The sequence below is a fragment of the Eschscholzia californica genome, unplaced genomic scaffold, assembly GCF_041429995.1.
Source record: "Eschscholzia californica isolate CP2 unplaced genomic scaffold, dmEscCali1.0.p SCAF_2, whole genome shotgun sequence".
NCBI lineage: Eukaryota > Viridiplantae > Streptophyta > Magnoliopsida > Ranunculales > Papaveraceae > Eschscholzia > Eschscholzia californica.
Genome location: NW_028238309.1, coordinates 62,732,468 through 62,756,584, shown reverse-complemented (window position 1 = coordinate 62,756,584; position 24,117 = coordinate 62,732,468). Strand labels below are relative to the sequence as shown.

General features: G+C 37.8%; 5 protein-coding genes across 15 annotated transcripts; 1 reads left to right on the top strand and 4 right to left on the bottom strand.

The window, feature by feature from the left end:
• Window positions 1-995: 995 nt before the first annotated feature.
• On the top strand, window positions 996-6,654 carry LOC147560082 (Tetratricopeptide repeat (TPR)-like superfamily protein). The gene is made up of 2 exons (XM_086662124.1): window positions 996-3,576; window positions 3,808-6,654. The coding sequence occupies exon 1, from the start codon at window positions 1,406-1,408 to the stop codon at window positions 3,476-3,478; it is 2,073 nt and encodes a 690-aa protein (XP_086518250.1). The 5' UTR covers window positions 996-1,405; the 3' UTR covers window positions 3,479-3,576; window positions 3,808-6,654.
• LOC147560083 (plastidal glycolate/glycerate translocator 1, chloroplastic) lies at window positions 4,157-6,634 on the bottom strand. Its single transcript, XM_086662126.1, has 8 exons — window positions 6,155-6,634; window positions 5,731-6,046; window positions 5,395-5,656; window positions 5,203-5,318; window positions 5,012-5,121; window positions 4,760-4,937; window positions 4,540-4,669; window positions 4,157-4,446 (listed from the first exon to the last, which is right to left on the bottom strand). Exons 1-8 carry the CDS (start codon window positions 6,632-6,634, stop codon window positions 4,296-4,298), a joined length of 1,743 nt encoding a protein of 580 aa, XP_086518252.1. The 3' UTR covers window positions 4,157-4,295.
• Window positions 6,655-7,685: 1,031 nt separating the features above from the next.
• LOC147560081 (urea-proton symporter DUR3-like) lies at window positions 7,686-11,631 on the bottom strand. Of its 4 annotated transcripts, XM_086662122.1 has the most exons (10): window positions 11,522-11,631; window positions 11,278-11,420; window positions 10,852-10,959; window positions 10,652-10,747; window positions 10,486-10,568; window positions 10,164-10,384; window positions 9,798-10,060; window positions 9,480-9,718; window positions 8,737-9,389; window positions 7,686-8,280 (listed from the first exon to the last, which is right to left on the bottom strand). In XM_086662122.1, the coding sequence occupies exons 5-10, from the start codon at window positions 10,566-10,568 to the stop codon at window positions 7,982-7,984; spliced, it is 1,758 nt and encodes a 585-aa protein (XP_086518248.1). In that variant the 5' UTR covers window positions 10,652-10,747; window positions 10,852-10,959; window positions 11,278-11,420; window positions 11,522-11,631; the 3' UTR covers window positions 7,686-7,981. The 4 variants fall into 4 exon arrangements, with proteins under 4 accessions (XP_086518248.1, XP_086518247.1, XP_086518246.1 ...); XM_086662121.1 differs by having other exon boundaries at window positions 7,686-8,477; window positions 11,278-11,631; XM_086662120.1 differs by having other exon boundaries at window positions 7,686-8,347; window positions 11,278-11,631.
• A 5,274-nt stretch (window positions 11,632-16,905) lies between these two features.
• On the bottom strand, window positions 16,906-23,044 carry LOC147560079 (urea-proton symporter DUR3-like). 8 transcript variants are annotated; one of them, XR_015234731.1, is made up of 11 exons: window positions 22,161-23,044; window positions 20,751-20,965; window positions 20,013-20,120; window positions 19,790-19,885; window positions 19,636-19,718; window positions 19,305-19,525; window positions 18,948-19,210; window positions 18,637-18,875; window positions 18,342-18,519; window positions 17,867-18,271; window positions 16,906-17,437 (listed from the first exon to the last, which is right to left on the bottom strand). XR_015234731.1 is itself a non-coding variant. In XM_086662111.1 (10 exons), exons 2-10 carry the CDS (start codon window positions 20,925-20,927, stop codon window positions 17,220-17,222), a joined length of 2,058 nt encoding a protein of 685 aa, XP_086518237.1. In that variant the 5' UTR covers window positions 20,928-20,965; window positions 22,161-23,044; the 3' UTR covers window positions 16,906-17,219. The 8 variants fall into 8 exon arrangements, 7 of the variants coding, with proteins under 7 accessions (XP_086518237.1, XP_086518238.1, XP_086518239.1 ...); XM_086662111.1 differs by having other exon boundaries at window positions 17,867-18,519; XM_086662112.1 differs by having other exon boundaries at window positions 16,906-17,427; window positions 17,867-18,519.
• Window positions 21,947-22,851, bottom strand: LOC147560080 (uncharacterized). Its single transcript, XM_086662118.1, has one exon. The coding sequence runs from the start codon at window positions 22,849-22,851 to the stop codon at window positions 22,180-22,182; it is 672 nt and encodes a 223-aa protein (XP_086518244.1). The 3' UTR covers window positions 21,947-22,179.
• Window positions 23,045-24,117: the final 1,073 nt, after the last annotated feature.

Below are 24,117 nucleotides of genomic sequence, written 5' to 3'. Positions count from 1 at the left end.
TAATATCATTTATTAAAAAAAGAATGTTTGTCCCTATCACTATTTTTTCATTCTATTTTATTATATAGATTTATTAGTTTTCTATATCATCATTGATGATTTTTTCTAAAATAACAGTTCAAACATGTCGTATTCAAGTGGAAAGTGATAACATGCATCCCATGTGACGAGACGCAATTGTAACTTTTGATTCCTACTAATTTTCATTTTTTTTTGTTGTACAAATTGATGCTCCTCTTTGTGTCCAAACAAAAACAAAAAAATTGCCCATTCATTTGAAAAGTGAATACGCATATACAATTGCCCACTTTTTTTTTTTTTTTTTTTTGTTGAGAAACAATTGCCCACTTGGACTTCTATAAGCTGATATTTTTCATGTTGAAACAAAAACGCAAGTATTTGGAAAGTGGTAACATGCATCCCATGTGATGAGTTGCTTATAACAGACTCAATAGCTATTAATTACATCATTACATGACGTGGATACATCATGAACATATTACATCATGAATTGGATAAACTCAGTAAATACCATTTCAAAGACATCTTTGGCCCTAAAGGCTTTGAGGGCATCTTGCGGGGCATTGAGCTCAACATCCAGTCCCCTATTGTCTCTTTTCGATTTGTTCTTTTGCTCTCTGTATCACTTTTTGTCATCCCCTCTCCTTGTATTTTCCTTTAACAGGAAATTGGGCCGTATTTCCCTTCCTTTAATCTCAAACCAAACCTTTACGAAGGCCACACCTTTACGGAGGACACAACTTTGGAATATAAAGAATAATTTCCATAGAATGAATTCTATAGGAAATCTATGTCTTTTGTACATTTACGGGAACATATTTTCATTTTTAGTCTAAAATTAACTTGATCCAAAAATCACCCCTGATCTTCCACTTCTCTATCACTTTCACCACCACAACTTCCCACCACCACCATTCTGACTACCATTGTCACATCTTCTAACTCTTCTCCTCTCTCACTCACAGTTGCCCCCTCTCTCTCTCTCTCTCTCTCTCTCTCTCTCTCTCTCTCTCTCTCTCTCTCTCTCTCTCTCTCTCTCTCTCTCTCTCCTCCTTCCTGCTCCATCTCTTTCTATCTTTCTCTAGGTCGCTTTCTCTCTCACTCGGCATTCTCTATCTCACGATTTCTCCCTCTCTCACACAACTCCCGCGAAGGGAAATGTCTCATTCGCTGGAACCCTCTTCGTCTGGAAAGATAAAGAGAGAGGGACGGAAAGAGAATTATATGACATCACGTTTAAGGACATATAACGTGTGTCCGGTAAAAAAAAAATCTATTTTTTCGAACCACCTCCGTGACCCAACCCAACCAGGATATGTGTCTTTTGTCCAAATAAGTTTAGTCTTGGTTTACTACGAATTCTTGTCATGGTTCGTCACCAAGAATGTTAAGAACCCGTAGTTTCAATCTTCTGAACCAATCTCTCTCTTTTTCCAAGTTACCCGATTTCATCAACACTCTTTCATTTCAAACTCATTCAAATTTAAACCCCACCAAATCACCCATCTTAAGGAGTACTACCACAAAAAAAACCAGCAAGTTCTTAGTTCTCCACAACTCTGAGATAACAAAAAATGGAAGAAATGGGAACCTTAAAGAAGCTGAATCTATTTTCAATCGTTTACCCATTAAAAATGTCATTACTTGGACAGCAATGCTCACTGCTTATGCTGATAATGGGTGGATAACTAAAGCTCGGAAACTGTTTGATGAAATGCCTCAACGAAATACTGCAACTTGGAATGCTATGGTCACTGCTTATATACGTAACAATCTCCGAATTGGTGAAGCTTACGAGTTATTTTGTCGAATCCCAGAGAGAAATTCAGTATCTTATGCTACTATGATTACGGGTTTTGTTCGGAGTGGGATGTTACTCGAGGCTCAGAGGGTTTACTCTGAGATGCCAATGATTGGGAGAGACCCTGTTGTTTCAAATGTAATGATTGATGGGTATTTGAAGTCAGGTGAACTGGAAAAAGCAGTGGGTGTTTTTGAGGGTATGGTGGAAAGAGATGTTGTTTCGTGGAGCTCAATGTTAGATGGGTATTGTAAGAATGGTGATATTAATAAAGCCGAAGAGTTATTTCAGAAGATGACACAGAGAAATGTTGTTTCTTGGACGACTATGATTAGTGGGTATATGAGGATTGGACAGTGGGAAGATGGATTTAGGTTGTTTTTGACGATGAGGCGTGACGAAGATCATGTTAATGTTAATTCTACTACGTTAACTGTGATTTTTGAAACATGTGGGAATGTGGGTAGATGGAAAGAAGGAATTCAAGTTCATGGTTTGATTTTCTCAATGGGTTTTGAGTTCGATTTATTTTTGGGTAATTCTATTATTAATTTCTATTGCAAAATGGGTTGGATGGGTGAAGCAACTAAATTATTTAATATGATGAAGAAGAAAGACATAGTTTCTTGGAATTCTATGATTGCTGGCTTTGTTCAAAATGATCAAATTGAAGCGGCTTACTCTTTTTTTAAGAAAATGCAGGAACGAGATGTTGTTTCATGGACCACTATGATATCCGGATTCTCAAATAAGGGAAGAATTGAAAACTCTGTCGAATTATTCAATGAGATGCCCACGAAAGATGATATCGCTTGGACAGCTATTATTTCAGGGTTTGTGTCTAATGGAGAATACGAGGAAGCGTTTTGGTTGTTTGTTCGAATGATTCGAGAAGGAATCCGTCCAAATTTTCTCACTGTAAGTAGTATTATTAGTGCTTCGTCGAGTTTAGCAACTTTGAACCTGGGAGAGCAAGTGCACGCGTATGTTGTGAAGATGAACACGGGATTGGATTTGTCTATACAAAATTCTCTTGTTGCTATGTATTCGAAATGTGGAAATGTTGGCGATGCTTACAAAATATTTTCAAGTATTAGAACACCCAATGTTGTTTCTATGAACTCAATGATAACAGGTTTTTCTCTAAATGGTTTTGGAAACGAAGCTCTAGAGTTGTTCAAAAAAATGCAGATGGAAGGCCATGAGCCTAATCAAATTACCTTCCTCGGTGTTCTTTCAGCTTGTGTTCATGGAGGGTTATTAGAAGAAGGTTGGAATTATTTCAAATCTATGAGTTCTGTTCATAAAATTGAACCTGAAGCGGATCACTATGCATGCATGGTTGATCTTCTTGGTCGATCAGGATTGCTCAAGGAAGCACTTAACTTGATCCAATCTATGCCAATGAGACCCCATTCTGGAGTGTGGGGTGCTCTCCTTAGTGCGAGTAGGACTCACATGGATGTCGATCTTGCAAGACTCGCTGCTGGACATCTTTTTGAATTGGAACCAGATAATGCAACTCCTTATGTGGTTTTATCCAACATTTATGCTGTTGCGGGATTGCAGATGGATGAGAAAGAACTGAGGATGGCCAAGAAAAGTAAAGGAGTAACGAAATCTCCAGGTTGTAGTTGGATTGTAGTGAATGACTGATCCCTCATTAACTTCATAGATATAATTTACTCCTGGCCATGAAGCTCTTCTCGTGCAAATCTCATTTATCGAGTTTGCACTCAAAATCACAAATAAGGGTATATCTTCAACCCCTTTCTATTTATCTTCATTGTTGATCTGTTTTGGATTACTTAATATCCTTTTGGGGCTTTATTTTCTACTACTGTTAAAAATCTAGAAGTAGAATATTCCTTGTTTGTCAATATTTGATAGGCGGACATCACATTTATCGTGGTGGTCGGCTACATAAGTTGTCCATCGCCGCTTGAATTTCATCTAATTCTAATTTGATAGTTGCATGTTTACAGGTCCCTGAAGAACGTCGGGGTTCTGTAGGTCAACTTGCTGCACCTGCAGCATCCCATGCCTAGGGTATTCATGCTCATTTGCTTCCCATGAAAGATAGAAAGAAAGGACACAGATATGTTTCCGAAGATGAAGTTAATTGCGAAAATGAGATGTGGGAGTAAGAGAGTGCTAGAAAGATGCATCCTCTCTGACAATAAGAGGAACTAAAGTTTGTGATAGACTATTAAAGTGACAGAGGGAGGTGCAGCTAGTGCCAAGGAGAATGCTCAGCTCATCTTAGCAGCAATAAACCACCTAAACAAGTCTGCTAACAATAAGCTTTTCATGATAGAGTGGTGAACAGTCGTATTTTTACTCTTTTGAGGAGGCTGCATTCTTGCATGTGATCATCATGGTAAATTATACATCAAATCTTGTTACAAGAAGAGAATGATCCAAAGAGGTGGCTGGTGTGTGTGAATCTCACGCAAGATTGGAGTTAATTCCTTCAACCAACAATGAATATCAAGCTTTGTCTCACCAGAGGGACTGAACAGACCAAGGAGCCAAATATACCAGTAAGTGCATATGCAATAGCACAAAATGGAAGTGCCTCTGGTTCTTTTGCTGCTAATGCCGCTGTCCCCAATCCGTGTGCGCTGAAATTTCATAAACGAAAGTTTTTAATCGAGAAAAGACTCTAACTACGCCAATTCTTGTTCAGGATGACTCGTTAGAATATGAACATATACCTAGAAGCAGTTGCTATTCCTCGAGCGATAGGATCCTGTAACCGAAGCTTATCGAGCACTGTTTGTACAAAATTCGCACCGACTAAGCCAGTTACTACAACCACTGCGGCTGTGAGAGAAGCATTGGCACCTATATATGCAGATAACAATAACGTAAGTGTACATTGTGCATAACCTTTGACTTGCAAAAAACCATTTTACGAATCAGTGGTTAAAATACCTTCAAACAAGGAGACAATGCTTAGGGCTAAGGCCACTGTGATGCATCGAGGCAGAACTGATAGAGTCAAGGATGGTTCTAACCCAATCAGACGTCCAATGAGGGCCGTTGAATATAATGAGAATATAGTCGATATTATCACAGATGAGAAGATCTCTGCTGCGTGCCTCTTTACAAGCTGTTAAAAGGAATTCGTCTTAATTATTCATCAAGTAAAACACAAGAAGAGATGACCGCTAGCTAGCTAGCTACCTTTCTCTGTTTGAACATAGAGAATGCAAAAGAGATGATAACAGAACCCAAAAATCCCATCAGTATATCACCAGCTCCAGGATCAGATGATACTTTTGTGAGGTAGTTTCCTGCATAAACCATTCTTTTATTTAAGCACAAGCATAAAGATTTTATCTCGAAAACTTGGATATTAGTAATTGGTAATAAACCTAGAACAGGATCCAGTCCAGATCCCGAGAAGTACCCAAGTACTACGGCTGCTAAATCTGCTGATAACGAACAACAAATGATCGGATGAAAAACCTTCTTGACGCCCGACGGTAACCTATAAACCAACAACTTTTTAGAATTTCATATGAAACTGAACACAAGAAGTGTGAGGAAGGAGAAGAAGCCATTACCTAGAACCGACAATGTACCCTAACACGGTCGATGATAGTAGGAAAGGAAGGCATGTTCTTGCAGTTGTTCCAAGTGAAGTTGGGTAAACGAGGGCCACACCGAAAGATGAAACCAAAATGCAGGCCCAAGTCCATACTTCTAAATTTGAGAAGGGAGATGGTTTCTCCATTGGTTCGGCAGCTACCATTTTCGTATTTACAAGCTTCCGTACAGCTATGGCCGTGTAACCCGCAACAGACAGTGACGCCAACCACCCCGCAGCTATCGCAGACAAGGGAAGATTATTAGTATATTGTGTTCAAACAAAATGTCATTCAGCATATATATATATATACCTATGATGAAGCAAATCTTGAGGCCTGAAGCTGCTGGTATATCTTTGACAGCCAAAGGCAAAACCACTAAAGATGGAACATAAAATAATGGCAGCCACCTCTGGATGAATATTATCGCGGGTTCGAAGAATTTCATCAAGCTTGAGGCAGCAGGAGGTACGATCAAATCAAGAATTGTTAGAACAGAGAAAACACAGAACATCCCGAACAGGGCACTTGGGAACTTTATAGCAGCATCAACGAAAACTTGTTTGAGAAGTTTATCCATTGCGAGGATTATACCAAGAGAAACAACCAAATGAAGAATTTCCACTGCCTACAATGACACCTAGAAATATAAAGAATATTATGTACGAACTACATTTATACGAAAAAGATTGAAATCAATATTAAAACCATTGATTCAAGAAAACGGAAATCTCACACTTGGGAGCCCAATGGAATTGTTTCCTTCTTTGGTGGCATTTGATTTCGCTCGGATTCTGTTTGGAGTATTGTATCCAAGGAGAGGTTCGTCGACCATTTTCAAGAACCTTGATGTGCCAAGTCCATGGACTACTCTAACGGGTGGGTTCGAGTTCCCTCTGCATTGAGAAGAATACTTATGCAAACCGACGATGTCATTAGGTAATTTACGAGGGAGATTTCGCTTCGATTTAGGGAGAAAAACTCGAGAATTTCCGAGGATTGCAGATGGAGAGGAGCAAGAGAGAGATGAGATAGGTAGAGGTAAAGAAAGTGCCATGGAGATGGAGATGGAGAAAGAGATTGAGGGAGTGGAAGGAGAAAGAATTGATTCTAGAGAGAGAGAGAAAATACATTTTGGTGGGGATTGGGACTTGGGAGTGAAAATTAGTTTGTATGGACAGAAATGACAGTTGGGATAAAGAGGATTGGGTTGCATTTCTCAACCGCTAGAACAGATAACTATTTCCCTGGTATTTCAAAAAAGTAGGTTTTTAGGCGGCAACAACAACAAACTAAACTAGGGCCATTTTGGCTCAGGGAACAATATAAGGATCTATGATAAAACTTAAAATTTTTTGACATTTTTCAGATTATCGGTCTATAAATTTGTGATCATCCAACTCAAAACCAATATGCAATAGTTGGAAAAACCTAAACTTTATGTTCTTAATTACTAGAATTTTCATTTGGTACTATTTTCTCACGCTTCCTTGTGTGTAGTGTTTTTTAAGTCTAATACGTATTCTTTTTTTTTTCTGGACTACGTGTGGACAGTAGACCTAATTTTGATACCATGTTAAATGTGTGGTCATTCAACTCAAATCAATTGACAATGGTGGAGCAAAGACGTAGACATTATTTTTTCTTTGTGACGAGATCATCTTTTCCTCTATTTCTACTGAATAAATATTCGGCGAGTTACGTCAGCAGAACGAATAAAGGATTTCGAATTTTTTATCGATTAGGCGACACCCTTATTTGGACGGGGAAAGAGGATTTGTTGTCCCCCAGCCCTAGTATTATGTAAGTTGTCATCCAACTCAAAGAGGATTTTCAGTCATTAAATATGCAATCGACTCGTCTTGTGTTGTAAGGATTGTTCGTAATATCAGGTGCTCTCGGATATAGTCACTCGTTAATCCTTTGAGGTCCCCCTGGGTCAAAAGGCCTTCGATACAGAATAAGAGCCAAATCCATCTAGCCTGCCATAAATAAAAACAGACTTCTGGCCCATTTGCGTGCACCTGCAGCATCAAACAATTCGATACCAGAAAGCGTCTTGGAACACATCCCACAGAAGGTTGTAGCTGGACATTCTAGTAAGCGTGAGAAAAAGAGAATGCAAGTCACTACATGGCAGAGAGCGTTAGAGAAGGTTGTAGCTGGGCATGTCTTCGCCTGACACGTAGGGAAACAAAATAGTCAGCATAGTTGAAGTTAACCGACTGTTGTAGAAAAAGAAAGTCAATTTTGAATTTACGAAAATATGAGGCCAAAAAAGATGCTAATTACAAACAAACTGTTATACAGAGGAGATTGAGGATTAACTCTATAGATGAAGTAAGGAGAAGAAGCCACAAAACAGAGTAATTAAGAAGATAAACCCTTGAAATTTAAGCAACAAGATACAAGACATGAGAGGAGTTTAAACCATAACTAAGTAAACCTATACCAAATTCATATGTTCTTATTACTTCATTTTGAACTTCAAGCACACACCTGCAACTTTCATTTCTTCATCGAAATGGATTCAGGTAGTTTAAGTGTCCGTCCGTCCGTTTGTTCATGGTTGCTCGCTCAATGAAGCCTGATCACGATCGTCTGACTTCTTCTTCGCCTTTTCTTGTTCAATTAAGTAAATCTGCTCAGCCTCTGGTACTACCAACATGATTGCTTTCATCTTCATATTCATTTCTTCAATCTTCTCCATTACTTCTTTGTTAGTAAACATTCCTAGTAACACAAATTTGATTGTTACCCAACTCTCTACCAAAGGTAGTACTATAATTATTGCAGATCCTATCGTACCCCATGCGATAACTACGATTACCCAAAATGTGAAGTATCCCAGACTGAACTCTCCTGCGTCAAATTATTCAACCAATCACATACCTAGTAAATCCATACCGATGTTCGTCTTCATTTATACCTTCCAAAACATAATATGTGGTTTAATAGTAAGGAGCATAAACAAATGACTGCTAACAAATAACGTTATAACAAAAATAAGTAGAGAGACAAACGGGCGGAGCCAGGATTGTAGGTTAGAACTAGCTAGCCTACAAATATAAAAGGTCAACAAGGAATCGGATCAGAAAATAGGGGGCGAAGTTAAGGGTCAGATATGAAACTAGGGCGAAGTTAAGGGCTAAACACAACACTGTAAAAAAAAAGCAGGCGGGGCACTCGACTAGGTAAGGACCGAGTTAGTTTAGAAACCTAATAATTTCAAGCTTTTGACCCATGACTGCAGCCACAGACTAGCTATAGCTGGCTCAGCCCTTGGCGATACAGATTAAGCAATGATGTATAATTTACCTGCTGGAAGAGATAGCAAAGGCCACAAGAAAGCAAGCACAAGAGTAAAGGCAACTCCCCGTTTTATTATCCATCTCTTAGCTCTATGTAGTTTTTCCGCCTCGAACTCCTCAGCTGGTAATTCAGTACTCTTGTCTTTCTCAACTGTTGTTATTTGCTTGGTTGTTTCCCAGTCATAATTTTGAGGCCACATAAAACTACAGACTCCATGAATCAATCCCCCAGTCAATGTAGATATGAGATTTCCGGCGAGCATTGGCGCATTTCGACCCGTCGTATCAAGATTAATGTCCCCATACTCTATTCTTGCCACGGTTAACCACGTTGTAATTCCAAGAAGACAACCCACAATGGCTCCAAGAATAGCGCCTATTCCGTTAGCTTTCCTCCATAGAAGCATGAAACCTATTGGAAGAACAGCTGATCCGATTAGAACTCCTATGGCTAGATACAACCAACCCAAGGAAACTGCAACCTTGTTTAGTATTGCAGCCAGTACTCCCATGAAACATCCGAACCCTAGAATAACTCCTCTTGATACTCCAAGAATTTGCTTTCCAGTTGCATCTGGATTGATGTATGCACGGTAAATGTCGTAAGTGCACAAGGAGGAAACTGAGATAAGTTCCGACGAACCAGCCGATGTCACAGCCCTGGTATAAAGTATGCGCATTTCATTGTTTTTCCTCATTTATCTTAAGTTCATTAAAATGAAAAGAGTAGAATACGGAAGGAAGACTCACATAAACAACATAGTGAGAAGAAGAATAGAACCTCCTTTCCCCATCAGAGCTATAGCAGTGGCAAGAGGAACAAGACCGCGATTCGCCTCGCTTTCAGTTATGGGAAGATCTAGAGCAAGTGCACCTATACCAAGTGATGTTGCAAGAGAGATCGGCACCGCAAACCAAACAAGCCCGCCCAGTAAGTATCCCTTGTGAGTTGATGATGGTCTTGCAGCTATAGCACTAACCCAATATCCCTATGTACATAGAACAGATATGAAGTAGAACTATTCTACAAGAATAAAAAAATAAAATAGCCAAGAATCAAAGACTCACATTGTCAACAAAGACAGCACCGAAGTTTCCAACGATATTGATGATGCCGAAAACTAGACCACCAGAACTCAACATTGTGACATACGAACCCTTGAAGTTGCCACTAACAGGTCCACAAGCTTGTCCACCATGAGAAATTGGTTCCTTACACACTCTTGATTTGCTGGAAGCTTCCAAGAGACGTTCGTATATGACTTTTGGACTACCTAGCTCGCTACTTGCCGTATAAACCAGATAAACAAACACAACCAAAACGACATGCACTGAAATAAACACAAACCCATTATGTACACGGGCTTTATATTCAGAAGTCATGGTAGTAAGCTAGTTATAGAAAATTACTAGAATGGTTTTGAGGTGGCTTACCAACGACAGAATGTATATAGCTTGCGAAGAAAGTCGCCTTTAATCCACCTGCTAATGTGTAAACTATAACACCAAGTGGAATTAGAAAACTTGCAGCATAAATACTCACACCAGTAAGTGCACTGACAACGGCAGAACCACCAAGGAACACCATTGCTGTAACAATAGTACTAGTTAAGAAGCAAAAGCCAAGGAAGACAATATGAGCATTACCGCCCCACCTGAACAAAACAATATGTTACATAACTATATAAGTAAGGACTGCAATTCAACAAGTATAGAGTTAAAATATCTCGAGTAACTCGTACAATTGTATACATACCGGGCTCGTACAATTTCGCAGACAGTGTGAGCATGAGGAGCCTTTCTTTTGATCTCTATCGCGATAACAGCAAATATGAACATCTAATTCAACAGTAAGAAACCAAAGATTTATTCCTTAATCAGGAACAAACTGAGTCTATCCTGAAAGTTTTACAAGAAATAACCTGGATCGTTGCTCCAGTGGCATACCAGAATGGTCCACTAATTCCATATACCCAAGCAACATTTGAACTTTGCAATATTGTGGGAGCCGAAGTCCACTTCATCATCCAACAAATTTAAATCCAGAAAAAGAACAAAATAAACAAAGAGTTCAACTTGCTAAATTATTAGAACTACAGGAATAATCGAAATTCAAAATTACCTGGGAAACAATAACACTGGCAATGAGTCCTGTTTTGACACTTCTACCGGCCGTATTGAACCATTCTGATGTATGACAAGCTCCAACATATCGCTTTTCAACCCACACCTAACCACACATTAATTCATGGAGGATAAGAAACAAAAAGGTTTTTGAGTTTTCATATAAGTTTAATGAAAATTTAAGACTTTTTTTTTTCTCAATCTTGATGGAAAGATGAAACCTTTTTAATTCGATTGTGAATTGTTGTAGGAGAAAATATTTAGACAAGTATTTGAGAATTTCATATTCCTATATTACAAGTAATTAATTGAATGTAAAAAAGTTTGTTAATTGGATTAACATGTGTGTGTCTCTCCAAAGGGAAGATCAGCGTCCGAATCTTACCCTTTCCAAAAAGAAAGAAAAGAAGTACTATAGACATACCAAGAAAGATGTGAAGAAGGCAAAGAAGGCGCCGAAGCCTAAAATAACAGAGTAACCAACACCTTGACTCAGAACTGTTTTCCCCTCAAAGAAACTGCTTTGCCGGACACACTCTCCTACACTAACCTGGTAGTAGTACTTCCCTGAGTATCCAAATGGAGGACACACCAAAGAGTCAGAAGAAGAATCCATCAGTCTTCTCTTTAGATTATTGGGAAAAATCTTCTCTCCTCTTCTTTATTACCTGTAGATATACAAGAAAATGAAGTAACAAACAGATTATTATTCCTGGGCTGAGCTCAAGTAAATACTAGTTTGTTTTTTAGTTAGTTTTCTTTTCCTTCTTTGATAGCTATCTCTTTTGTCTGTTGATGAGAATAAGTTTAAGAGCATTATGTTACATAATAGATAAGATTGAGAACATTGATTTTCAACCATTTGGTTAGATTTTGAATAAAAGGTCAGGGGTTCGATTCCTACCCTTTGCTTTGTTTAAATTCAATTTAATTTAATTTTTTTTCTAATATTGTACGGGGCCTCCGATATACTTGGGCCGGCCCTGACAATTGAAATATGTTAAAAGATCTTAAAAACTTTGAAGATCTAATAAAAGGTCTGAACGAATAACCCCCACTAATGAAAGTTAGTGCTTCGTTTTGAACTTCAAGCACACACCTGCAACTTTCATTTATTTCTCCAAGCAACCTAAATCTTCGGTTTGAAGTACTTGGCGTGGAGAGTGATGAGATAGTTGTTATGGTTGCAAAGAGTTACTTTGGGTTGGTTGAAAGTGAATTACTACTTCGTATTATCATTGGAGATGGTATAGATGTCATAAAAGCATTTGGAATGAGGAAAGGGATCGATGTGAACAAATGAATATTTGGATCCAGATGTTGTTTAAGGTAAAGATGATTGTAAGTTTGATGTGTCATAATGGTGGATTTAGATTCTAGTGATGTTATTAATGGTTCAAGTGCTCCACCATTGGAGTTTGTTCGTACTTTTAGCTGCTAAAATGGCTCTCTGTACTAATGGTATTCTTGTGATGAATGTCATTCCCACTAACAGGTCTTTCTACGAGATGTTGATTTGTGAACTACAAAAGGTATTCTCGGAGTTGTATGAAATAAATGTGGGGAACGAGGAAAATTACGTTCTGGTTGCTAGTGTTACACCTATTTAGTCTGTTTATGATGACATTTAGAATTCAATTCTGAATAAGTTGAAGTCGGCCAGTTTGGAGCAGTATATGGTATGCATGAGAAAACTTTGACAGTTTATCTGTGAATGTCAATTTCATAACCTGGACGAATGTTTGGACTTCAGCACGAGGCTATTCAGAACAAAGGTTTTGAGCTTCATGAACGATTTTCAAGATTTAGTACTCAGATCTAAAGTTGGCTAAAGGTATGAACAAGTGAACTTATCACTGCTGCAGTACTCTTCTAGTTGTCGGATTACAGTTTTCTTGTTACGTGCGAAAGGGAGAACCCGGTTTCCAACAGGCTAGATGGAACTGAGTCAACTGACTAGGAAGAACAAAACTTTTGCTATCTGCTACGACCGAATCGTTTCATGGGTTCAAAATTGTTATATTTTGTGTCATGCGTCTACTCCTACGAGAAAATACCAGCAAGGCGTAACTTGGTTCCTCAAGTTATCTCCAAGGAAGAAACCAACTCATGATCGCTTTGTTGGGTTTGCAGCAACAAATTGAGGTAATATGTACTTTCTGTGAGTTCGCATCATACTTATGATTCATACTGTTATGATTTTTTTTTTTTTTTTTCGTTCTTGTCGGTTCAGCGAAACTTCCAAAGTATCACTTGATGAATTTTACCTCACTAATGAAATATACAAGCAAATGATAAGATTATAGAGCATTTTATCCGAGTTTACCTTGCGTTTGTTCGTTCTTGACATCAGGATTGTTGTCAAGTAAAATTGCTTTAGGTTCTTTTACATAGCCGTCTTGAGGGTTGTTTCAGTTTATTTTATGGTATTAGTCCTGTTACGCTTCTCCTCACTTAGAAGCATCATATTTCAAGAGGTGATATAGTTTGTATTATTGCCTTTTGAATTCTCAGAAAAAACGAGGTGATGTTGCTACATTTGCTTAAAATGAAGCATTCTTCTGTTTTGTAAACTTACATCGAATATAGCGATTTATTATTATATGTTAAAATGATCACACAGTCTAGACTAGATTCAACTAAGCTTTATTTTAAAATGATCTCACATACATACTAGAGTCAACTATAACAAAAGTCCTTCCTTCCTAAAAACATTAAGAGCAGAAAACAAACCATAAAAACAACACACACTAATTACTATACTAGTATTAGACCATTCTTCGGTGTCAACCAAGGGTGGTGGTGGTGGACTGGTGGTGATCATCTTGTCGTGGTGGTCGGGGACTGGTAATTGTGCTCCAACAGGATAAATGCTCTCTTCAAGAACTAACAAAATGAAACGCTCCTCAAATTTTTTGTCTGGCCGAGGCAAACTACCATATTCAGTAAGCTTCTTCTTCTTCATGTCGTAAAAATAAATTAAAGGAGGTTCCCCCAAGTCAATTAGTATATTACTTGTAATCATAAACAAATCTTTTCCTGGAATTGATTTAATAATACGAATCTCATTTTTTTCGAAACAAAAAGGCAATTCAATCATCTCCCGACTCCACTTATAATTATTCTCACCTTCCTCCTTATAAGTCCACACCCTCATCTTTGTCACCTTCTTTTGATCATTACAAACCATTCTCTCCATTATTGCTAATTGTCCATCAACTTCTAGTATAAATTCGCGATTGAACCTATATCTTATACCATTTGGGGGTATTATCAATCTAAATTTCTCTTTTCCAACATCAAATACTAATATTTCGTCCAACCATTCCTCCCAGTTCATATAGTTTAATATCAACCAATATATAGAACCATTCAAGTAAATTGGATCTTTCCAGTCAAAGTTTGTAATCGGTAGCACTTGTTTAGTCGTTCTCCAAGTATTTTCACCAACTGTCAATACCTCACATATTACGTCTTTTGGAGCACTTGTTTGATAATCATTTTTCAGCCACGTTAATAATACTTTATGTTCTTGGGTAACAGGATCAAAACCAAATCCACTTAGAGGATCAACAAGACCGTTACTCTTATTTTTCAAAAAATTTGATGTAATCCATGGTGATTCTTCCTTAGTGCAAAGATTGTAAATAAGAACAGAACCTTGCAAACTATTGACGAAGCATAACAGACCATTAACAGGTCCTAGTATGCGCTTTCTCTCCCATGTACGCGGAATTGTTGTCACATCTTCAATACTCCGCCTGAACAAATCTAGTGTGAGGAATCTGCCAGTTCCTTCCCAGCAAGACTGGATGAGGATTTTTTTATTTGATTTTGATCGACGACAACTGTGTAACGAGAAAAAATCTTTGTTTTTGTTGAATCAGAGAGGACCAACTCTTACTCACACACTTGAACCGCATAAGTGACTTGGCCGGAAGTCTACTCAGTATGTCCACCATTATTTCATCAATAGCATAAACTCCATGAAGGTTTGAAACATCCCTTGTGGTGGTGGTGGTGGTGGGAACAGAACTGCGACTATTGTTTCTCATTGTAGTTTAGACAAGCTTGTTCCCTTGTCTCTTTCTGTAATTTCTTTCTTGTTCTCTCTTTCTGTAATCCTAGTTATTAGGTTACTGGTAGCTGTAACTTCATCAACAATTCAGTTGCTAATCTTGTTTTAATTAAACTTCCCTTCAAAAACCCGTCCAAAATAGCAAGATTATTTTATTTAGGAGATTTTGGTAAAAAAAAAAAAAAAAAAGATTTCAATAATAACTTCTTCTTCTATGTCTTGTTTAAAGATTTCCAAAATAACAGCCGGCCAAAATTTTATTAGTAGTCGGGTGGTTAGTTGGACTCAGGTCAATAAACTCTATTTTTACAAAGAGAACTAAAAACAAATTAGAGAGATAAAGATTACTGATGGTTTCTCTCTCTATAAAACTCAAAGATAAAGAAGGTAACAAAAAAATAGTAAAAAAAATAAATATTTAGGAAAACCTTAAAGTTAAACTTGCCTACAATTAGCCTTTCCTCTACAACCCGACTAATCTCTCTCTCTTTCTTTGAAGAAAACTAAACAAGAAAAGGGACAAAACTAATACATGGAGAAAAAATACAGAATACTAGAAGAAAGAAGAATAACTTTGTTCTTGGCTTCTTGCTATTTCTCAAAGCTTTTCTTCTTCTTTATATTATCCTGCATAATTTTTTCTTCATCCATTTACCAAGAATTAAATATTTATGAAGAATCAAGAGGCTTCAACAAATCAAATCTAAGGTATGTTATTGCTTCAGTCTACTGTTCTTCATGAGAATCAGTACGCTAGATATAGCGATATTGATGATGCCGAAAACTAGACCACCAGAACTCAACATTGTGACATACGAACCCTTGAAGTTGCCACTAACTAGACCACAAGCTTGTCCACCATGAGAAATATTTCGGAAGAATCAGGAGGCTTCAACAAATCAAGAATTAAGTTTCCAACGATATTGATGATGCCGAAAACTAGACCACCAGAACTCAACATTGTGACATACAAACCCTTGAAGTTGCCACTAACAGGTCCACAAGCTTGTCCACCATGAGAAATTGGTTCCTTACACACTCTTGATTAGCTGGAAGCTTCCAAGAGATGTTCATATATGACTTTTGGACTACCTAGCTCGCTACTTGCCATATAAACCAGATACACAAACACAACCAAAAGCACTGAAATAAACACGAGCCCATTATGTACATAGGTTTTATATTCAGAAGCCATGGTAGTAAGCTAGTTATAGGAAATTACTAGAACGGTTTTGAGGTAGCTTACCAATGACAGAATGTATATAGCTTGCGAAGAAAGTCGCCTTTAATCCACCTGCTAATGTGTAAACTATAACACCAAGTGGAATTAGAAAACTTGCAGCACAAATACTCACGCCAGTAAGTGCACTGACAACGGCAGAACCACACCATTGCTGTAACAATAGTACTAGTTAAGAAGCAAAAGCCAAGGAAGACGATATGAGCATTACCACCCCACCTGAACAAAACATAATGTTACAGAGTAACCAACTCCTTGACTCAGAACTGTTTTGCCCTCACAGAAACTGCTTTGCCGAACACACTCTCCACTAACATGGTAGTACTTCCCTGAGTAACCAAACGGAGGACACACCAAAGAGTCAGAAGAAGAATCCATCAGTCTTCTCTGTATATTGTTGGGAATCTTTTCTTCTCTCTTCTCTACCTGTAGATATATAAGAAAATGAAGGAGCAAGCGAAGTATCTAATACACGTAGTAATTAAGTAACAAACGGATTATTAAATCCGGGGCTGAGCTCAAGTAAATACTAGTTTGCTAGTTTGGAAAATGACTTCCGATGGGCGAATCATACACCAACATGTTAAATATAGTTTTACAGACTATCTAACCTGTGAAAATCCAAATAATCCTCTCTTTCTGGATCACTCTTTTTCTATGTGGAACTAATCTCCCAAGTCTTGAAACAGGTACAATTACTGAGAATAGTTTAACTTTAATTTGCACATGAAAAATAATAGAACGAAAAGCTTCGCCATTTTGAGCTTTAAACAGTCATGTGCTTTTGGTTCATAAACTAAAACATATATGGATATAAACTAGAAACATCTTGTTTACAATTGAAATATGTTAATGAAAGTTAGTGCTTCGTTTTGAACTTCAAGCACACACCTGCAACTTTCATTTATTTCTCCAAGTAACCTAAATCTTCATCGAAACGGGTAGTGTAGGCGTCCGTCCGGCTGTTCATGATTGCTCGGTCAATGAAGCATGATCACGATCGTCCGACTTCTTCTTAGCCTTTTCTTTTTAAATTAAGTAAATCTGCTCAGACTCTGGTACTACCAACATGATTGCTCTCATCTTTCATATTTGTTTCCTCAATCTTCTCCATTACTTGTTTGTTAGTAAACATTCCCTGTAACACTGCTTTGATTGTTGCCCAGCTCTCTACCAAAGGTAGTACTATAATTATTGCAGACCCTATCGTACCCCACGCAATAACGATGATCACCCAAAATGTGAAGTATCCCAAACTGAACTCTCCTGCATCAAATTATTCAAACCAATCACATAACTAATCAATAAGTAGTTCATTTATACCGTCGAAATCATAATATGTGGTTTACTACTGAGGACTGAGGAGCATAAACAAATGATTGCTAACAAAGAGTATTACAAAAAAAAATAAGTAGAGAAACACAAGGTTGGAGCCAGGACTGTAAGTTAGAGTGGGCTAGCCTAGCCTTAAAAGTAAAAGGTCATCAAAGAATCTGATCGGAAAATAGGGGGCAAAGTTAAGGGTCAGATATGCAACTAGGGCAAAGTTAAGGGATAAACACGCCACTGTACAAAAGAAACAGGGTGGGACCTCAACTAGGTAATGAATTAGTCTAGAAATGTAATAATTGCAAGCTTTTGACTCCATAGGTCCACCCTAGGAGAAACAGAATTTAGCGATGATGTAAAATTTACCTGCTGGAAGAGATAGCAAAGGCCACAAGACAGCAATCACAAAAGCAAAGGCAACTCCCCATTTGATTATCCATTTCTTAGCTCTCAGTAGCTTTTCCAGCTTGAACTCCTCAGCGGGTAATTCCGTACTGTTGTCCTTCTCAACTGTTGTTATTTGCTTGGTTGTTTCCCAATCATAGTTTTGAGGCCATATAAAACTACAGACTGCATGAATCACTCCGCCGGTCAATATAGATATAAGATTTCCGGCGAGCATTGGCGCATTTCGACCTGTTGTATCAAGATTTACGTGCCCATACTCTATTCTTGCCACGGTTAACCAAGTTATAATTCCAAGAAGACAACCCACAACGGCTCCAAGAATAGCGCCTATTCCATTAGCTTTCCTCCATAGAAGCATGAAACCTATGGGAAGAACAGCTGATCCAATTAGAACTCCCATGGCTAGATACAACCAACCCAATGAAACTCCAACCTTGTTTAGTATTGCAGCTAGTACTCCCATGAAGCACCCAAACCCTAGAATTACTCCTCTTGATACTCGAAGAATTTGCTTCCCAGTTGCATCTGGATTGATGTATGCCCGATAAATGTCGTATGTGCACAAGGAGGAAACTGAGATAAGTTCTGACGAACCAGCCGATGTCACAGCCCTGGTATAGAATTTATACTTCACCAAATTAAGTTTGGAATATGTGCATTTCATTGTTTTCTCTTATCTATCTTAAGTTCATTAAATTGAAAGTGTAGAATATGGAAGGAAGACTCACATAAACAACATAGTGAGAAGAAGAATAGAACCTCCTTTTCCCATTAGAGCTATAGCAGTGGCCGGAGGAACAAGACCACGATTCGCCTCGCTTTCAGTTAAGGGGAGATCTAGAGCAAGTGCACCTATACCAAGTGATGTGGCAAGAGAAATCGGCACCGCAAACCAAACAAGCCCGCCGAGTAAGTATCCCTTGTGAGTTGATGATGGTCTTGCAGCTATAGCACTAACCCAATATCCCTATGTACATAAAACAGATATGAAGTAGAACTATTCTACGAGAAAAAAATGAAACAGCCAAGAATCACTCACATTGTCAACAAAAACAGCACCAAAGTTTCCAATGATATTGATGATGCCAAAAACTAGACCACCAGAACTCAACATCGTGAGATAAGAACCCTTGAAGTTGCCACTAACGGGTCCACAAGCTTGTCCACCATGAGACATTGGTTCCTTGCACACTCTTGATTTGCTGGAAGCTTCCAAGAGACGTTCATATATGACTTTTGGACTACCTAGCTCGCTACTTGCCGTATAAACCAGATACACAAATACAACCAAAACCACATGAACTGAAATAAACACAAACCCATTATGTACAAGCCTATTCACAAGTCATGGTAGTAAGCTAATACTAGATAACTAAATGGTTTAGAGGTGGCTTACCAATGACCGAATGTAAATAGCTTGTCAAGAAAGTTGCCTTTAATCCACCTGCTAATGTGTAAACTATAACACCAAGAGGAATCAGAAAACTTGCAGCGTAAATATTCACGCCAGTAAGCGCATTGACAACGGCAGAACCACCAAGGAACACCATTGCTGTAACAATAATATTTGTTAAGAAGCAAAAGCCAAGGAAGACAATATGAGCATTAACACCCCACCTGCACAAAACATAAAGTTACATTTATCATATAAGTAAGGATTACTGTTGAGACAGTTATCTTCTTATGAACATCACTATAAAAGGAAACCTGCAAGATTGTGAATATACCGAGCTCGTACGATTTCACAGACAGTGTGAGCATGAGGAGCCTTTCTTTTGATTTCTATCGCGATAATAGCAAATAAGAACATCTAATTCAACAGTAGAAAAACAAAATCAGGAACAAAAAATGAGTTCATTGTGAAGGTTTTATGAAATTAACCTGGATGGTTGCTCCACTGGCATACCAGAAAGGTCCACTGATTCCATATACCCAAGCAACATTTGAACTTTGCAATATGGTGGCAGCCCAAGTCCACTTCATCATCCAACAAATATTAAATCCAAAAAAGAACAAAACAAACATATAGTTCAGCTTTCTGAGTATGATAATCTAAACTATTAGTGATGTCAGTACTACAAGTGTAATAAAAAATCAAAATTACCTGGGAAACAATAACACTGGCAATGAGTCCTGTTTTGACACTTCTACCGGCAGTGTTGAACCATTCTGATGTATGACGTGCTCCTACATATCGCTTTTCAACCCATACCTAATCAAACATTAATTCTTGGATAAGAACCAAAAAGGTATTCAATTTTCATTTATGTTCAATGAACACTTAAACTTGTTTTTTTTTTCTCAATCTTGATGGAAAGATCAAACCTTTTTAATTTGATTATGAATTGTTGTACGAGAAAATATTTCGAGAAGTATAGAATTTTATATTCCTATGTTACAAGTAATTACTAATTAATTGAACTAAAAAAGTTTGTTTAGCTATAAGAAGCAAATGTTTAACTAAGAATTAACAAGAAAAGATAGTGTTTTGCTAAAGCATCACCACATAGTTGTGACACCGTATCCGGCTTTTACTTTATATGAGTTCTTAACATTCAAAATCAAAGAACTATATAGGGTGACCTACTGCACTAAAATTCAAAACCTCCGAGGGTTATGGCCACCCCTGACCTATACTTTCATCCCTGTATGTAGGTGCATATATACAAAATACTTATATACGTGCGTATGTAGGTACATCCATAAAATATACGTACACATTTTTACATAAAAACGTGCATAAGTTCATAAATCCAAAATTATAAGGTGGAAATATAAAGAAGGTAAAATCCGCGTTTGAATCTTACCCTTTTCAAAAAGAAATAAAAAAGTATAGACATACCAAGAAAGAGGTGAAGAAGGCAAAGAAGGCGCCAAAACCTAAAATAACAGAGTAACCAACACCTTGACTGAGAACTGTCTTGCCCTCAAAGAAACTGCTTTGCCGCACACACTCACCTCCACTAACGTGATAGTACTTCCCTGAGTAACCAAACGGAGGACACACCGAAGAATCCATCAGTCTTCTCTGTATATTATTGGGAATCTCTTCTCTACCTGTAGATATATAATAAAATGAAAGAGAAAGCAAGGTATCTAATAATTAAGTTACAAGCAGATTATTATTGGTGGGCTGAGCTCAAGTCAATACTAGTTTGTTTGTATATGTTAGTTTTCTTTCTCTCCTTTGATAGCTCTGTGCCTCTGTCCCTTTTGTCTGTTGACCAGAATAAGTTTAAGAGCATCTTGTGACATGATAGATATCTTTTAGGTTGCATTTGGTCCAGGGATATTGGACACGATAAATAAGATTAAGAAAATCAATATTCAACCATTTGGATAGGCTAAGATAGTGGAAAAGCACTTTCCACGGCCGAATCATACAGACATACACCAACATGTTAAATATATTTTTACAGATTCAACCATTTGGTTGAGAAAACCGATCTTCAACCATTTGGTTAGTAGGCTAAGATAGTTGAAAATGACTTCCCGCGGCCGAATCATACACCAACATGTTACATATATTTTTACAAACTCAACCATTTGGTCGAGAAAATGGATCTTCCCCCATTTGGTTAGGCTAAGATAGTGGTAAATGGCTTCGGACGGCCGAATACACCAACATGTTAAATACAATATTTTTACAGACTCTATCCAACATGTGAAAATCCAAATCCCTCTCTCTTAACTTCGCATATATTCACCTTTAGTTTGCAGATGATACAATCATATTTGTCGGCAAAATTCCTCCTATATGTCTAAATTAGATGAAATCCTCAACTTCTTTCAACGTTTAGCAAAAACTAAAGTTAATCGAAAAAGAAACTCCTGTAATTGTTGGTAGATGCTCTCACATCTTCATTAGGGTGCAAAATTGAAAATCTTCCGATCCGACAGGGTCGAACATAAAAAATCCTAGCTAATGCGAATAAAGCTTTAGTGGGAAGTGGAAGACTTCATCCCTTCAGGAAGTGTCCAGAGTCTGGATAATTGGTTAGATGGGCTCATAGAGCCTTCGATAAACGCAAAGCCCCATACTGGGAAAAATACATAACTGATAAGATGGTTACATGAAACAATGTGGTTCTCATCTTAAAAGAAAGGGAAAAAAAACAATCCACCTAAAATGTGCAATACAATTTAGAAGCTCAAAAGCTTTATTGAGTATAAACACAATGAAAACTCAAAGAATGAAAAACCTAAAATTCTCCCCCTTCCCCAAAAAGGGTAAGAAGTAAATTAAGAATACCTGGAAGATGTCCTATAATTCAAGTTGGAGGTTTCTTCTTTCTCCTATCATCAACCTCATCCTCATCATCAACACTGCTTTTGTCTTCGTCTTCTTCGTCATCTGTAGGAGGTTCGTCGTCATCTGTAGGAGGAGAAGGATCAAGACGAGCAGCATCCATAGCCCACATGATCAACTTGTTAACCTCATCTTCTTCATCCTCAGATTCACCATTTCCACTCCCATGATTATGAGAAAATGACTGATTAATATCAGTTATACTACTAGTAAACTTAGTATTTGTAGAAGAAGGTTTTTTCTTTTTTAGAGCAGAAAATCTAGTAGAAAGATCAGACCCTAATAATATTCTTCCCACGTCATCATCATCATAATCCTCTTTATCATTTATGGTTAGGGTTTTTCCATCATCTCCAATTTGATTTTGATTTTTAGATGATGTTGGTAAATGAACATTATTAGTGATATTAGTAGTAGGATGAGATATTGGTTTTGAGGAGGAAGAAGAAGAAGATTTTAGGGTTTCGAAACGGCGTACAAGATCGAGATCGAGATCGAGATTGTGTGAGGAAGTTGTTGTTGTGTGAGAATTGATAGAGAGTTTGAGTAGTAATTCATCTTCAGCCGCTTTCAGCAACTCTTCCACCTCCATATCCGCTCTGTTACTTTTACTTGACTTCCCCCCCTTTCTCATCTTCTTCTTCTTCTTCTTCCTCCAGTCCTGTTCGGGAGCGGCATTTTCATCCCCCTTGATTCAACTATAATCTTAGTTTGCCCCCTCACAGATTGATTATCTTAGTTTACCTCCTGAAAGATAGATAATTAACCTTAGCACCATAGGGCAATTTCACCAACTACCTCATTTTGAAGCAATGGCAAATAGAATTAATCTTAACTTAAAAAAAAAAAAGGTTCAACAGTCGGTAGCCCAAGTGGTTCCAATGTGTTGACATAAACTCTAGAAATCCCTGGAGGTCCCAGGTTCAAATCCCAGAGAAGGTGGAAACTTTGGTTATTTGAATTGGGATTATGTAGGTATTAATAAAGTTGTTGGCCTTCAGGTCATTGTCTTTGTTGGGCTATAGGCCCAGTGTTGTTAATGTTTGAGTGGGCAGTTATCGAGCGGGCAGTTATCGAGCGGGCAGTTATCGAACTTATCAAATCTATGATGTATCAAATGCCAAATATCACGATGTACGTAGATCGTAGTCGTCTTCCAAAAAAAAATGGAATTAATCTTTATGGCTATTAGGAGATAGATCAGATGGTGTCACCAACCCTTGACTGGAGTTTGGAGTAATTACTAAATTAATTTTCACTTTCTAGATCAATTCTATTTCCCATTGCTTCAAAATGAGGTAGTAGGTGAAAAAAGAGAGAGTGGGGTTATGTTGTGCCTCTTTTTTTCCGAAGAACTGCAAATCATTTCATTGGTAGAAGGATACAACAAAAATATCATTGCAATTCAACAACGAGTTTCACCTATACATACTAGGAAAATGAATGGGGGACTCAGATACTCCCAAGTATACTCCCCCTCACAAGACAAGGCCACTTTGGTCTTTTCACTCTGACAAAACTGTGAAAAGATCAAAATGGCCTTGTCACAGTGAGGGGGAGTACACTTGGGAGTATCCCCCATGGAGTTCCCCTATCATCATATGCCATTCTCGAGTTACGTGTTCAGTATAACTGAACTGAGCTAATTGAACATATAAATAGCTGACTTCGTATATACAGGATTAAAACATAAAATTTCAAAAGAAGTTTTTAAAGCTAGATCTAAGGTGACGACTCTTGTGTTGATCCAATAAGCATGAGTAGTTTGACCCGTCAACATGTCTGCACCATTGTTTTTCTCTCCTTCAAGGACCAATCTTCTGTAAGATACACAATTGACGCACATAAATCCTTGAGAAGCTACCCATATTTGTTTTCCAGTATGAATACTTCTTTGTCT